At 53.3% G+C, this 15,586-nt stretch overlaps 1 protein-coding gene across 1 annotated transcript in view; it reads right to left on the reverse strand.

Annotated features, from left to right (window-relative positions):
* Nucleotides 1–15,586, reverse strand: part of SPAG17 (sperm associated antigen 17) — a 1,900,597-nt gene that overhangs the window by 1,115,907 nt on the left and 769,104 nt on the right. The window contains exon 15 of the mRNA XM_086935838.1: nucleotides 8,150–8,368. Within this exon, the coding sequence (XP_086791964.1) occupies nucleotides 8,150–8,368 (219 nt within the window). The remainder of the gene's footprint in view (nucleotides 1–8,149; nucleotides 8,369–15,586) is intronic.

The following is a 15,586-nucleotide window of genomic DNA, read 5'->3' on the forward strand; positions in this document are numbered from 1 at the left end:
AACCTATCTGGACACATGTTAACCTATAAGTCACTCCTATGGAAGGCCTCGACAATCCTGGAGGCAGAGTGCTTGGTTTCATGTGAGAGGGTGCTCTGGCACGAGCTGAGCCCGTCTGCAGCTGTCGGGAACAACTCCCTTAGTTGTTCCGGGATATTGCCATACCATATACTCTTAAGTGCATTATAATACTTATTAATTACTTATATATATAAATATATATATAATAATATATATAATATATAATAATAATATAATATATATATATATATATAATATATATATATATATAATATATATATATATAATAATATAATAATATATATATATATATATATATATATATATAAAATACTTATTATTAATTACTTAATAATTATAATACAAGTAACCGCAAGTGCATTATAATACTTGCGGTTACTTGCTAACTTTGGTTTGGCTTTATCAAAACATGCCGAGTAAGGTTTCATACGAATTGGGATACTACCCCATCGCCAATTCTGGCGATGGGGGTAGCATTCCACCCTTCTAGAGGGACACGACATGTACATAACCTGAACCCAGGTTAGAGTTAAACTCAAGCCTCAGCATCACAAAATGGACGCTGCCACCACAGACACAAGTCTGACCTCCTGCTGCTGGGAGTCCTTCCAGCGAGGGAGGCTTGGACAAAGGGTTTCCTGCCTTGGGAGGTGCGAGCACCACCCCAGACAGGATTTTGTGTATTGGGTAGGACAGGGCTGAATAGAATGAGACATGCCTGGGGCACACAAGGCGTCCCCGTGCATAAGCCAGTCCAAACCGGTGCTGGGGCTTTCCAGCCCCAGTCCTGGCGCGGAGCTGGACAAAGGAAAGGGGGTGTAACCACCCCCATTCCTGGTCCCACCCAGAGGAGGGACCTAGCAGGTGGAGTCCACCCTCCAAGGAGTGGCCAAGGAGTGACCACCCTGTGAATACAGGCACCATCCAGCAACTCGACGTGAGCTTTGCCGCCGCCTCCCGCCGGAGACCGAGCCCAGAGCCCGACGAGACCCAGACTCCCAGACATCTCAGAGACCGATCCACAGTCCCTGAAAAGAAGAGACCCATGGAGGCACAGAGAGACGTGGGACCGGCCATCTCGAAAGACTCACAAGAAGCTGACTGCTCAGCACCCGAGGAAACCCTCGACGCTGTGCTTTGGGGGTTTGAGAATCTCCTCCATCGAGCAGCATCTGCACCGAAGATCAGCCCCCAGCATCTCCACGATCCGCGTGGGGCCCTTTTGCATGTTGCCACTCGACGCGCCATCCCGGTTACTAGTCCGTTGGCTAGTGGCCATCTTGACGACGAAATCCGAAATCTACACCGCTGGTCTGGTTGCTACAGACTAGACCTCGTTCCTGTAAAAAGGTGCACCCCCTCTGACCTTGCTGTTCAGAGTGAAAAGCTTGCATCGTCTCCTGCGTGGCTTGCTTTATCCAAGGCCTGTTTGCTCCGATCAAGAAGCCGACACCGCCATCAGCGAGAGCCTGCGTGGGACAGCTCGTGACCGACGCCTGGACGTCCTCGACCTCTTCGTGTCCATGTGGCTGCAGAGACAATCTTCACTTCTTCGCCTGTTTGCACCCGACATCACCTGGTTCCCTCCTGGTTCCACGGCAGTCACTGGCTAGTGACTTTGAACATTGTCCCCTCTGCTTTCAGGTCTTCACCTCTTCAGATCCATCCTTGGATCCACCGGAACACTCCTCGACGACCCGCCTGCAGCATCTTCATCTACAGGCTCCCTAGACCAGCACGACGAAACCCAACACACTTTGAGACATATGCACCCGTTTCCTGTGGGTGAGGTAAACCTGGCACTCTGGTGCCCCTGTGTAGCAATACACCTCTAGTGTCTATGTTCCAAGTTGCTAGGTTCTAGGTCATCCGGAAGGTTCCCTTTTCACTAACTTTGTAACTTTTACGCACCATTGACTTTGCATTGGTGCATGCGTGTGCTTTAAGCGCTGCACCCGAGTCCCGCGTGCCTTTCCCGACTTCTTCACTGTTAGTCCCGAACAGCTCCAGCGATTCCCCAGGCCCTAGGCCTACTTCCTTTTGGATTCGTGGTACTTATACCACTATTTTAGTATATGGTTTAGGTGGCCCCTAGGGCTCATCCATATTATGCAACTTTGTATATTTAAACTGTGTTTTGCTTTAACGCATTTGCTTCTGTGTTCATAAAGAGTATAGGGGATATCTGTAGTAAATACATATATATATATATTTTCAATATATATCTGTGTGGTGTCCTTTCATTTGGTATTCAAGGGGATTGTGTATGGTAAAACAGCTTGCTTCACATGCCTTTACAGAGTTTAGCCTAAGACTGCTTTGTTCCTGCTACTAGGATAGCTGGTCTATAAGGTTGACTTACAACCAATCATCATAAGGGTTGCTTGGCATGGTACAAGGTGATCACTAGAAGGAGTAGTTTCTGTCCTGTAACTCCTGTTCTGTAGTAGGGGTATCTCTGTTATAGTCATAATCTTGTGAATAGTCCCGCCCATGTCCGTGGACCCCGGAGCAATCAAAATAATCTCTTAAAGTGTCGAAAAAATGCAGAACTGCACATACACTTAAGAGAGAATTAAAGACAGATAATACAGCCTATAACCAGGCTGCACTGTCCAGTACTTCAACTAGAAATTCCACCAAAACCAAACCACACACAACACAGCCTGCCCAGTTTCTTCCATAGAGAAACTTGCCTCTACCAGTAAAAGACTCTGGAATGATAGAGAGAAAGTCATGGACAGACAAGCCCCATAGGCTGCCATTATGTGGCTTAAATAGGATACTGTGCCTTTAAGAGAACTTTCCAGAACTTCTCCCAGTATCCCAGAATGCACAGCAGGTCCTTTTTACTTTCAGTTCTTTTTGAAGGCGTAGCACGCCAGACCTGTAGCATTCCTTACATGAATATCTTTCTCCCTAGGGGAGGAGGGCGGGCACTTATGACTATAACAGAGATACCCCTACTACATACTACAGAACTGGAGTTACAGGACAGAAACTACTCCTTCTGTAGTAGGGGATCTCTGTGTATACTCATAATCTAGTGAATAGAGTGGCAAGCCCATCCCCACACCAAAGCGGCGGTGGAGAGAAGAAAATGAACACCACTATTGTGCGAACAAATTCCGCAGCGAAGCCTGTCCAACCTGAGCATCTGCCCTGGCATCAGTGTCCAGACAGTAATGCTTAGCAAAGGTATGAACCGACTTCCAAGTGGCTGCTTTGCAGATCCCTGCAATCGGAACATTACGGAGCAAAGCTGTCGAGGCAACTTTTCCCCTGGTGGAATGAGCCTTAGGTTTACCCCCTAAGGTCTTATTAGCTTTTTGGTAACACAACTGTATGCAGGACACAATCCACCTAGAGATGGATTGCTTAGAGGTAGCAAGACCCGTCCTGACCGATCCATAATTGACAAATAATTGGTCTGACCTACGAATATCTTTGGTTTTATCCAGATAAAATTTGAACACCCTCCTAACATCCAGGGAATGTAGAGACCTTTCCGCTGGAGATGAAGGATTCTGAAAAAACGTAGGCAACGTTATGGTCTGGTTGACATGAAAATCAGAAATAACCTTGGGAAGAAATGTAGGGTGAGTACGCATAACAACCTTAGCAGCATGAAATACAGTATAAGGTTCTTGGCAACACAACGCCTGAATTTTACTCACCCTGCGGGCCGATGTGATGGCCACGAGGAACGCCGGCTTCCAGGACTGGTGCTGTAACGAAGCCTTATGAAAAGGTTCAAAAGGTTCTTTCATCAATCTGGACAGCACCACATTCAATTCCCATGAAGGCGATGGAAGCCTGACAGGAGGGAACACTTTCTTTAAGCCTTCCAAAAAATCTTTGATCACAGGGATCTGGAAGAAGGAAGTCTGTGAAGGGCATTTCCTGTAGGCAGTCAATGCAGCAAGATGTACCTCAATGGAATGGACATTAAGGCCAGATTGCGCCAAATGTAAAAGGTAAGGAAGGATGACATCTTCCTTGCAGGTCGTAGGATCATGGTTCTTAGACTGGCACCAGATACAAAACCTCTTCCACTTGTAAGCATAGGAAGTTCGAGTGGAAGGTCTCTTAGACTCCTTCAGTATGTCCATACAATCTTCAGGCAGATTCAAATGGCCATATTGCACTATATCAGGAGCCATGCAGCCAAACTCAAAGACGAGAGGTTGGGGTGCAACATCTGCCCCCCGAACTTCGTGAGAAGGTCCGGCCTGCACGGCAGCCGTATGTGAGGAAGGAGAGACCGGTGAAGCAGGTCCGTGAACCACCACTGTCTGGGCCCTTCCGGGGCAATGAGTATCATCCGAGCCCTGGACCGGGCCAGCTTGATGAGTACCGCCGGAATCAGGGAAATGGGTGGAAAAGCGTACAGAAAGCTGCTCGACCAGTTGATCCATAACGCATTCCCCAGCATCTCCTGCTGGTAGTACCTGGAGGCGAAGTCTCGGCATTTGCTGTTTTCGGCGGTGGCGAACAGATCTACGTCTAGAGTCCCCCACCTTGCGAAGACTTCTCCTAGTACTTCGTCGTTTATGACCCATTTGTGGTTTTCCTGAATCAGTCTGCTCAGTGCGTCCGCCTGAACATTCTGCACACCTGGCAGATGGGTAGCCGTTATCGTCAGTCCTCTGGCCAGAAGCCAGTGCCAGATCGCCTGCGCCTCCTGTGACAGAGTGCGTGATCTCAAACCCCCCAGCTTGTTGAGGTAATACATTGTGGTCGTATTGTCCGTATGTACACGCAGAGAGTTGGTCTTAAAGGACGGAAGAAAGGCCTTCAGTGCCAAGTGAACAGCTCTGAGTTCCAGGAAGTTGATGTGATACGTGGCCTCCATCGGGGACCACGTTCCTTGAATCTGTAGGTCTCCGGAGTGCGCCCCCCAACCGTGGAGAGAAGCATCCATCACGACAGTCTGCGTGGGAATGTCCTTGTGGAAGGGAACCTCTCTGAGGAGATTCTCCTCTGAACACCACCACTTCAGCGACTGAAGGGCATGCAGAGACAGTTGTATCTTGTCGTCCCAAGATCCTTTCCTCTGATCCCACTGGTCCTCCAAGCACTCTTGCAACGGTCTCATGTGCAGTCGTGCTTGTGGCTTCAGGAAGATACAAGAGGCAATCGATCCCAGTAGAGAAGACACCGTCCTCACTGTTGTAGATGGAGTGGTCATAAGAGCCTGAGCCTTCCGAAGGAGTGATAATCGTCGCTCCTCCGAAGGAGACCCGCTTGCTGACAGCGTATTGATGGAGGCTCCCAAGTACTGTATGCATTGGACCGGAGTCGGGACAGACTTGGACAAGTTGATGTGCAACCCCAGTGTGCTCGAGCTTCCGAGAAGGAGGAGGCCTTGATCAACCAATCATACAGGTACGGGTAGACGAACACCTTGTTCTTCCTCAGGTGTGCTGCTACCACTGCCATGCATTTCGAGAACGTTCTCGGCGCAGACTTTAGTCCGAATGGGAGTACTGTGTATTGATAATGATTGGCGCCGACTTGGAACCGCAGGAACTTCCTGTGTTTGTGTGCAATGGGCACATGGAAGTACGCATCTTGTAGGTCTATAGCACATAGCCAGTCTCCCTGTTGCAACTGAGGATAAATCTGATGCAACGACAGCATGCGAAACTTCTCTCTGCGAATCCACTTGTTTGCTTGTCGCAAGTCAAGAAAGGGCCTGAACTCGTTCTTGTCCTTCTTGCAAACCAGAAAGAACCGTGACTACAGACCTCTTCCTCTCTGAGACAGAGGTACGTCTTCTGTCGCCCTTTTCCTTAACAGGATATCGGTCTCCGCTTTAAGCTCGCGCAGCTGAAACTGCGAGCTGACAGGTGGAATCGCTGGAGGCGGGCTGGTGAACCGAAGACTGTATCCATTGCAAACAATATTCAGCACCCACTTGTCCTGAGTAATTTTTCTCCACTCTGCCAGAAAAAATTGAATGCTTCCCCCTACCGGAGTGGGTAACGGATCCGGGGGAAGTAAGCGCTCAGGGCCTAGACCCGGCCGGGCCTTTGGTCGCTGGTGCAGACTGTTGGCCGCCTCTGCCCTTCGGGCGTTTCTGGAACAGCTTACGGAACTGTTGTTGCTGTGGCTGTCCCGAAGCTTGGCCACGCCCTCTGCCCTGTCCACCGAACCGTCTTTGGCCGTGAGTGTTTCGGCCTCCGCCTTCATGCGGGCCATTTCATCATCCGCACGTTTCCCAAATAGGGTTTCGCCAGAGAATGGAAGATTGGCAACCCTTTGCAGTGCGTCAGGTTTCAGTGACATAAGGCGGAGCCAGGCATGTCGTCACTGGTTAATCCCATGGCAAAAGTCATGCTTCGCCAAGAGGGACGAATCGGCTGCAGAGCTGATAATCTGATTCGCCACCAACATCCCTTCATTTACAACCGCGTTGACGACCTGTTGCGTGACCGTTCCCTCCTCCTGGAGTGCGAGCACAACCTCCCAGTTCGTGGGGCGCTCCGCTAGTTTCCGTGGAGGCGTCTTCCGTGGCCTATCCTGGGGTCTTTCAGACTCAGCGTGACTTCTGGCGCCAGAACTCCTTCTGCGCCGCTTAGGGGAGTAGGAACAACTCCTCGACGCCGATCTCTTCCTCCTCAACTCCGATTGTCGCTTTTCCGGTGTCGAATGTCGCCTCCGCGACTCCGGCGTCGGACGTCGCCTCCGCGACGTCGACCTCTCCTTCCTCGACACCGAACGCCGCCTCCGCGACGTCGACCGTTCCATTCTCGACGACGAGCGTCGACTCCTCCTTGACGCCGTCCGCTTTTTTGAGGTCCTCGACGCCGAGGATCCCCTTGATGCCGACCGTCTTCTCGACGGCGACCGGCGGTATCGCCTCGACGGCGAGCGCCGACGCCTGTCACTTCTCCTTCGACGCAATAGCTCGACGCTGACGTCGACGACTACAACCAAGACGCCGTTGACAGTGGTTTCGACGGAGGCCTACCCAGGCTCTTCGACGTCGAATCTTCACGCCGTCTCGACCTGGAGCCCCGGGGAGATGGGGAACACACCGCCGTCATCCCTCTCGACGTCGTCGTCGATGCAATCGACGCCGATGGAGACCGGGACCGTTTGCTGGTCTTCCTGTCTCTGGGGAGCCCCCCAGAGGCCTCAGCAGAGGCAGAGGGACCCTTCCCAGCCTGCCCAGACCGACCTGCAGCCTGCAGTCATCTCTCTTCTAGGCCTTGAAGCCTAATCTTCAGCCTTTCCCTCAGGGTCCTTGCTGAGAGGTTCTGGCAGATTGCACAATCTTCAGGGATATGTGCTTCAGGGAGACAGATAATGAAGATGTCGTGTGGATCAGTCTTGGACTTCTTCCTTCCACATGCTGGGCATTTGTCGAAAAGAGCGGGCATTTTAGAGCCCTAAAAAGCCTGAACAAACACACAGGAGGGAAGGGAAACACCAAGAAATATAAACTGCAAACACTTTTATCAAAAAGTGAACAAAAATCCAATATAAACCCTTGGAAAAGGGAGAGCTCAATGCCAGGGTCCTGTAAGCAGGAGCCGGAAAAAAGAACTGAAAGTAAAAGGGACCTGCTGTGCATTCTGGGATACTGGGAGAAGTTCTGGAAAGTTCTCTTAAAGGCACAGTATCCTATTTAAGCCACATAATGGCAGCCTATGGGGCTTGTCTGTCCATGCCTTTCTCTCTATCATTCCAGAGTCTTTTACTGGTAGAGGAAAGTTTCTCTATGGAAGAAACTGTGCAGGCTGTGTTGTGTGTGGTTTGGTTTTGGTGGAATTTCTAGTTGAAGTACTGGACAGTGTAGCCTGTGGATATAGGCAGCATTATTTGTCTTTAAATTCTCTCTTAAGTGTCTTTGCAGTTCTGCATGATTTGACAATTTAAGAGATTATTTTTGATTGCCGGGGTCCACGCACATGGGCGGGACTATTCACTAGATTATGACTATACACAGAGATCCCCTACTACAGAACTAGTGAGCATCATATACCAGGCCAACTTCTCACAGGGCTCACCTGCAGCTTTCAGCTCCTCAAACCCTGGATTCAGGTGGGGTCCCTACAATGTCTGTGCATGGCTGGGGGTTGATGCAGGGGGGGCTCACCTGCAGCTTTCAGCTCCTCGCCTTCATACATCTTCCTCACGAAGGATGCTCTCCTCGCCTCCCGCCCGAATCTTGCAGGGTCATCCCAAGGGATGTAGGGGCCTTCTCGACTGCTGCCCAGCTCTTCCATCTCTCCATGGATGTCCAAGCCCCTCAGCTTCATGCTCTCGAAGGTGAACAGCTTGAAGGCCCTTTCTACCTCCGGCCAGCCGAAGAACTCTGAAAAAGAGCACATCAAAGGAATGACACGCTCCTCTGAGGCTACTGATCACAAAGTTTGCAAAAGTCAGTACCCAGCTACAGCGAGACCCCTACGTCCCGATTGTATTTCTTTCTGGTAAAATGCACTTACTAGATTTTACCTGAAGCTCACCTTTTAAAACTCCCTTGGCTGCAGAGTGTGAAAAAGATACTGACCTGTGACATTGAGCTCTTCTGGGATTGTATTGCGTTGGCATTTACATAGCGCTCTCCACACCCCTCATGAAGCCTAAAGCACATTCTGGGTTGTTGGAATGCAGCTATTATGTATGTACCATTTATATAGCGCTTTGAAGCTTTGATGAAGCAACTGAAGAACTCAGATTTTCAACAGGTTTGTGTGTGGCATCTGAATGTGTGGGTGGTGGGGTTATTCTAGCAGTTTATATTGTGTGTTTTCCTAAAACTCTCTATCACCCGCGAGGGTATCCTGGCGCTGAGCAGGTGTGTGTGCCTAGCCCGGTCTGTGGTAGGTTGGTTAATCACCTGTGAGGGTATCCTGGCACTGAGCAGATGTGTGTACCTAGCCCGGTCTGTGGTAGGTTGGTTAATCACCTGTGAGGGTATCCTGGCACTGAGCAGATGTGTGTACCTAGCCCGGTCTGTGGTTAGGTTGGTTAATCACCTGTGAGGGTATCCTGGCACTGAGCAGATGTGTGTACCTAGCCCGGTCTGTGGTAGGTTGGTTAATCACCTGTGAGGGTATCCTGGCGCTGAGCAGGTGTGTGTGCCTAGCCCGGTCTGTGGTAGGTTGGTTAATCACAGTGAGGGTATCCTGGTGCTGAGCAGGTGTATGCCCAGCCCTGCCTGTGGTAGGTTGGTTAATCACCGTGAGGGTATCCTGGCGCTGAGCAGGTGTGTGTGCCTAGCCCTGCCGAGGGTAGGTTGGTTAATCACCTGTGAGGATATCCTGGCGCTGATCAGGTGTGTGTGCCGAGCCCTGCCTAGTGTAGGTTGGTTAATCACCTGTCAGGGTATCCTGGTGCTGATCAGGTGTGTGTGCCGAGCCCTGCCGAGGGTAGGTTGGTTAATCACCTGTGAGGATATCCTGGCGCTGAGCAGGTGTGTGTGCCTAGCCCTGCCGAGGGTAGGTTGGTTAATCACCTGTGAGGATATCCTGGCGCTGATCAGGTGTGTGTGCCGAGCCCTGCCTAGTGTAGGTTGGTTAATCACCTGTGAGGGTATCCTGGTGCTGAGCAGGTGTATGCCCAGCCCTGCCTGTGGTAGGTTGGTTAATCACCTGCGAGGATATCCTGGCGCTGATCAGGTGTGTGTGCCGAGCCCTGCCTGGGGTAGGTTGGTTAATCACCTGTGAGGGTATCCTGGTGCTGAGCAGGTGTGTGTGCCGAGCCCTGCCTGTGGTAGGTTGGTTAATCACCGCAAGGGTATCCCTGGCGCTGATCAGGTGTGTGTGCCGAGCCCTGCCGAGGGTAGGTTGGTTAATCACCTGCGAGGATATCCTGGCGCTGATCAGGTGTGTGTGCCGAGCCCTGCCGAGGGTAGGTTGGTTAATCACCTGTGAGGGTATACTGGTGCTGAGCAGGTGTGTGTGCCCAGCCCTGCCTGTGGTAGGTTGGTTAATCACCGTGAGGGTATCCTGGCGCTGAGCAGGTGTGTGTGCCTAGCCCTGCCAAGGGTAGGTTGGTTAATCACCGTGAGGGTATCCTGGTGCTGAGCAGGTGTGTGTGCCGAGCCCTGCCGAGGGTAGGTTGGTTAATCACCGTGAGGGTATCCTGGCGCTGAGCAGGTGTGTGTGCCGAGCCCCGCCTGTGGTAGGGTGGTTAATCACTGTGAGGGTATCCTGGCGCTGATCAGGTGTGTGTGCCGAGCCCTGCAGAGGGTAGGTTGGTTAATCACCGTGAGGGTATCCTGGTGCTGATCAGGTGTTTGCGCCGAGCCCTGCCGAGGGTAGGTTCGTTAATCACCTGTGAGGGTATCCTGGTGCTGAGCAGGTGTGTGTGCTGAGCCCTGCCGAGGGTAGGTTGGATAATCACCGTGATTGTATCCTGGTACTGAGCAGGTGTGTGTGCCGAGCCCTGCCTGTGGTAGGTTGGTTAATCACCGTGAGGGTGTCCTGGCGCTGAGCAGGTGTGTGTGCCCAGCCCTGCTGAGGGTAGGTTGGTTAATCACCGTGAGGGTATCCTGGTACTGAGCAGGTGTGTGTGCCGAGCCCTGCCTGTGGTAAGTTGGTTAATCACCGTGAGGGTATTCTGGTGCTGAGCAGGTGTGTGTGCCTAGCCCGGTCTGTGGTAGGTTGGTTAATCACCTGTGAGGGTATCCTGGCACTGAGCAGATGTGTGTACCTAGCCCGGTCTGTGGTAGGTTGGTTAATCACCTGTGAGGGTATCCTGGCACTGAGCAGATGTGTGTACCTAGCCCGGTCTGTGGTTAGGTTGGTTAATCACCTGTGAGGGTATCCTGGCACTGAGCAGATGTGTGTACCTAGCCCGGTCTGGGGTAGGTTGGTTAATCACCTGTGAGGGTATCCTGGCGCTGAGCAGGTGTGTGTGCCTAGCCCGGTCTGTGGTAGGTTGGTTAATCACAGTGAGGGTATCCTGGTGCTGAGCAGGTGTATGCCCAGCCCTGCCTGTGGTAGGTTGGTTAATCACCGTGAGGGTATCCTGGCGCTGAGCAGGTGTGTGTGCCTAGCCCTGCCGAGGGTAGGTTGGTTAATCACCTGTGAGGATATCCTGGCGCTGATCAGGTGTGTGTGCCGAGCCCTGCCTAGTGTAGGTTGGTTAATCACCTGTCAGGGTATCCTGGTGCTGATCAGGTGTGTGTGCCGAGCCCTGCCGAGGGTAGGTTGGTTAATCACCTGTGAGGATATCCTGGCGCTGAGCAGGTGTGTGTGCCTAGCCCTGCCGAGGGTAGGTTGGTTAATCACCTGTGAGGATATCCTGGCGCTGATCAGGTGTGTGTGCCGAGCCCTGCCTAGTGTAGGTTGGTTAATCACCTGTGAGGGTATCCTGGTGCTGAGCAGGTGTATGCCCAGCCCTGCCTGTGGTAGGTTGGTTAATCACCTGCGAGGATATCCTGGCTCTGATCAGGTGTGTGTGCCGAGCCCTGCCTGGGGTAGGTTGGTTAATCACCTGTGAGGGTATCCTGGTGCTGAGCAGGTGTGTGTGCCGAGCCCTGCCTGTGGTAGGTTGGTTAATCACCGCAAGGGTATCCCTGGCGCTGATCAGGTGTGTGTGCCGAGCCCTGCCGAGGGTAGGTTGGTTAATCACCTGCGAGGATATCCTGGCGCTGATCAGGTGTGTGTGCCGAGCCCTGCCGAGGGTAGGTTGGTTAATCACCTGTGAGGGTATACTGGTGCTGAGCAGGTGTGTGTGCCCAGCCCTGCCTGTGGTAGGTTGGTTAATCACCGTGAGGGTATCCTGGCGCTGAGCAGGTGTGTGTGCCTAGCCCTGCCAAGGGTAGGTTGGTTAATCACCGTGAGGGTATCCTGGTGCTGAGCAGGTGTGTGTGCCGAGCCCTGCCGAGGGTAGGTTGGTTAATCACCGTGAGGGTATCCTGGCGCTGAGCAGGTGTGTGTGCCGAGCCCCGCCTGTGGTAGGGTGGTTAATCACTGTGAGGGTATCCTGGCGCTGATCAGGTGTGTGTGACGAGCCCTGCCGAGGGTAGGTTGGTTAATCACCGTGAGGGTATCCTGGTGCTGATCAGGTGTTTGCGCCGAGCCCTGCCGAGGGTAGGTTCGTTAATCACCTGTGAGGGTATCCTGGTGCTGAGCAGGTGTGTGTGCTGAGCCCTGCCGAGGGTAGGTTGGATAATCACCGTGATTGTATCCTGGTACTGAGCAGGTGTGTGTGCCGAGCCCTGCCTGTGGTAGGTTGGTTAATCACCGTGAGGGTGTCCTGGCGCTGAGCAGGTGTGTGTGCCCAGCCCTGCTGAGGGTAGGTTGGTTAATCACTGTGAGGGTATCCTGGTACTGAGCAGGTGTGTGTGCCGAGCCCTGCCTGTGGTAAGTTGGTTAATCACCGTGAGGGTATCCTGGTGCTGAGCAGGTGTGTGTGCCCAGCCCTGCCTGTGGTAGGTTGGTTAATCACCGTGAGGGTATCCTGGTACTGAGGAGGTGTGTGTGCCGAGCCCTGCCGAAGGTAGGTTGGTTAATCACTGCAAGGGTATCCTGGTGCTGAGCAGGTGTGTGTGCCGAGCCCTGCCTGTGGTAGGTTGGTTAATCACCGTGAGGGTATCCTGGTTCTGAGCAGGTGTGTGTGCCGAGCCCTGCCGAGGGTAGGTTGGTTAATCACCATGAGAGTATCCTGGCGCTGATCAGGTGTGTGTGCCGAGCCCTGCAGAGGGTAGGTTGGTTAATCACCGTGATGATATCCTGGAACTGAGCAGGTGTGTGTGCCGAGCCCTGCAAAGGGTAGGTTGGTTAATCACCGTGAGGGTATCCTGGCGCTGATCAGGTGTGTGTGCCGAGCCCTGCCGAGGGTAGGTTGGTTAATCACCATGAGGATATCCTGGTGCTGAGCAGGTGTGTGTGCCGAGCCCTGCCGAGGGTAGGTTGGTTAATCACCTGTGAGGATATCCTGGCGCTGATCAGGTGTGTGTGCCGAGCCCTGCCTAGAGTAGGTTGGTTAATCACCTGTGAGGGTATCCTGGTGCTGATCAGGTGTGTGTGCCGAGCCCTGCCGAGGGTAGGTTGGTTTATCACATGTGAGGGTATCCTGGTGCTGATCAGGTGTGTGTGCCCGGCCCTGCCGAGGGTAGGTTGGTTAATCACCTGCGAGGATATCCTGGCGCTGATCAGGTGTGTGTGCCGAGCCCTGCCTGGGGTAGGTTGGTTAATCACCTGTGAGGGTATCCTGGTGCTGAGCAGGTGTGTGTGCCGAGCCCTGCCTGTGGTAGGTTGGTTAATCACCGCAAGGGTATCCCTGGCGCTGATCAGGTGTGTGTGCCGAGCCCTGCCGAGGGTAGGTTGGTTAATCACCTGCGAGGATATCCTGGCGCTGATCAGGTGTGTGTGCCGAGCCCTGCCAAGGGTAGGTTGGTTAATCACCTGTGAGGGTATCCTGGTGCTGAGCAGGTGTGTGTGCCCAGCCCTGCCTGTGGTAGGTTGGTTAATCACCGTGAGGGTATCCTGGCGCTGAGCAGGTGTGTGTGCCTAGCCCTGCCAAGGGTAGGTTGGTTAATCACCGTGAGGGTATCCTGGTGCTGAGCAGGTGTGTGTGCCGAGCCCTGCCGAGGGTAGGTTGGTTAATCACCGTGAGGGTATCCTGGCGCTGAGCAGGTGTGTGTGCCGAGCTCCGCCTGTGGTAGGGTGGTTAATCACTGTGAGGGTATCCTGGCGCTGATCAGGTGTGTGTGCCGAGCCCTGCCGAGGGTAGGTTGGTTAATCACCGTGAGGGTATCCTGGTGCTGATCAGGTGTTTGCGCCGAGCCCTGCCGAGGGTAGGTTCGTTAATCACCTGTGAGGGTATCCTGGTGCTGAGCAGGTGTGTGTGCTGAGCCCTGCCGAGGGTAGGTTGGATAATCACCGTGATTGTATCCTGGTACTGAGCAGGTGTGTGTGCCGAGCCCTGCCTGTGGTAGGTTGGTTAATCACCGTGAGGGTGTCCTGGCGCTGAGCAGGTGTGTGTGTCCAGCCCTGCTGAGGGTAGGTTGGTTAATCACCGTGAGGGTATCCTGGTACTGAGCAGGTGTGTGTGCCGAGCCCTGCCTGTGGTAAGTTGGTTAATCACCGTGAGGGTATCCTGGTGCTGAGCAGGTGTGTGTGCCCAGCCCTGCCTGTGGTAGGTTGGTTAATCACCGTGAGGGTATCCTGGTACTGAGCAGGTGTGTGTGCCGAGCCCTGCCGAGGGTAGGTTGGTTAATCACCGTGAGGGTATCCTGGTGCTGAGCAGGTGTGTGTGCCGAGCCCTGCCTAGGGTAGGTTGTTTAATCACTGTGAGGGTATCCTGGCGCTGATCAGGTGTGTGTGCCGAGCCCTGCCTTGTGTTAGTTGGTATCACCGTGAGGGTATCCTAGTGCTGATCAGGTGTGTGTGCCGAGCCCTGCCTGTGGTAGGTTGGTTGACTTAAAAGACAGGTCTTCGGCGTCTTGTGGGATTTAAGAAGAGAGGAGGAGGCTTCGATATGTGCTGAGCAGGTGTGTGTGCCGAGCCCTGCCGAGGGTAGGTTGGTTAATCACCTGCGAGGATATCCTGGCGCTGATCAGGTGTGTGTGCCGAGCCCTGCCGAGGGTAGGCTGGTTAATCACCATGAGGATATCCTGGTGCTGAGCAGGTGGGTGTGCCGAGCCCTGCCTGTGGTAGGTTGGTTAATCACCGCGAGGGTATCCTGGCGCTGATCAGGTGTGTGTGCCGAGCCCTGCCGAGGGTAGGTTGGTTAATCACCGTGAGGGTATCCTGGTACTGAGCAGGTGTGTGTGCCGAGCCCTGCCTGTGGTAGGTTGGCTTATCACCTCTAAAGGTTTCCTGGTGCTGATCAGGTGTGTGCACCGAGCCCTGCCGAGGGTAGGTTGGTTAATCACCGTGAGGGTATCCTGGTACTAAGCAGGTGTGTGTGCCGAGCACTGCCTGTGGTAGGTTGGTTAATCACCGTGAGGGTATCCTGGTACTGAGCAGGTGTGTGTGCCGAGCCCTGCCGAGGGTAGGTTGGTTAATCACCGTGAGGGTATCCTGGCACTGATCAGGTGTGCGTGCCGAGCCCTGCCGAGGGTAGGTTGGTTAATCACCGTGAGGATATCCTGGCGCTGATCAGGTGTGTGTGCCGAGCCCTGCCTGGGGTAGGTTGGTTAATCACCGTGAGGGTATCCTGGTACTGAGCAGGTGTGTGTGCAAAGCCCTGTCGAGGGTAGGTTGGTTAATCACTGCGAGGGTATCCTGGTGCTGAGCAGGTGTGTGTGCCGAGCCCAGCCGAGGGTAGGTTGGTTAATCACCGTGAGGATATCCTGGCGCTGATCAGGTGTGTGTGCCTAGCCCTGCTTGGGGTAGGTTGGTTAATCACTGTGAGGGTATCCTGGTGCTGAGCAGGTGTGTGTGCCGAGCCCTGCCTGTGGTAGGTTGGTTAATCACCGTGAGGGTATCCTGGTGCTGAGCAGATGTGTGTGCCGAGCCCTGCTGAGGGTAGGTTGGTTAATCACCGTAAGGGTATCCTGGCGCTGATCAGGTGTGTGCACCTGATCCCTGCCTGGGGTAGGTTGGTTAATCACCGTGAGGGTATCCTGGCG

The sequence above is a fragment of the Lissotriton vulgaris genome, chromosome 8, assembly GCF_964263255.1.
Source record: "Lissotriton vulgaris chromosome 8, aLisVul1.2, whole genome shotgun sequence".
Lineage (NCBI taxonomy): Eukaryota > Metazoa > Chordata > Amphibia > Caudata > Salamandridae > Lissotriton > Lissotriton vulgaris.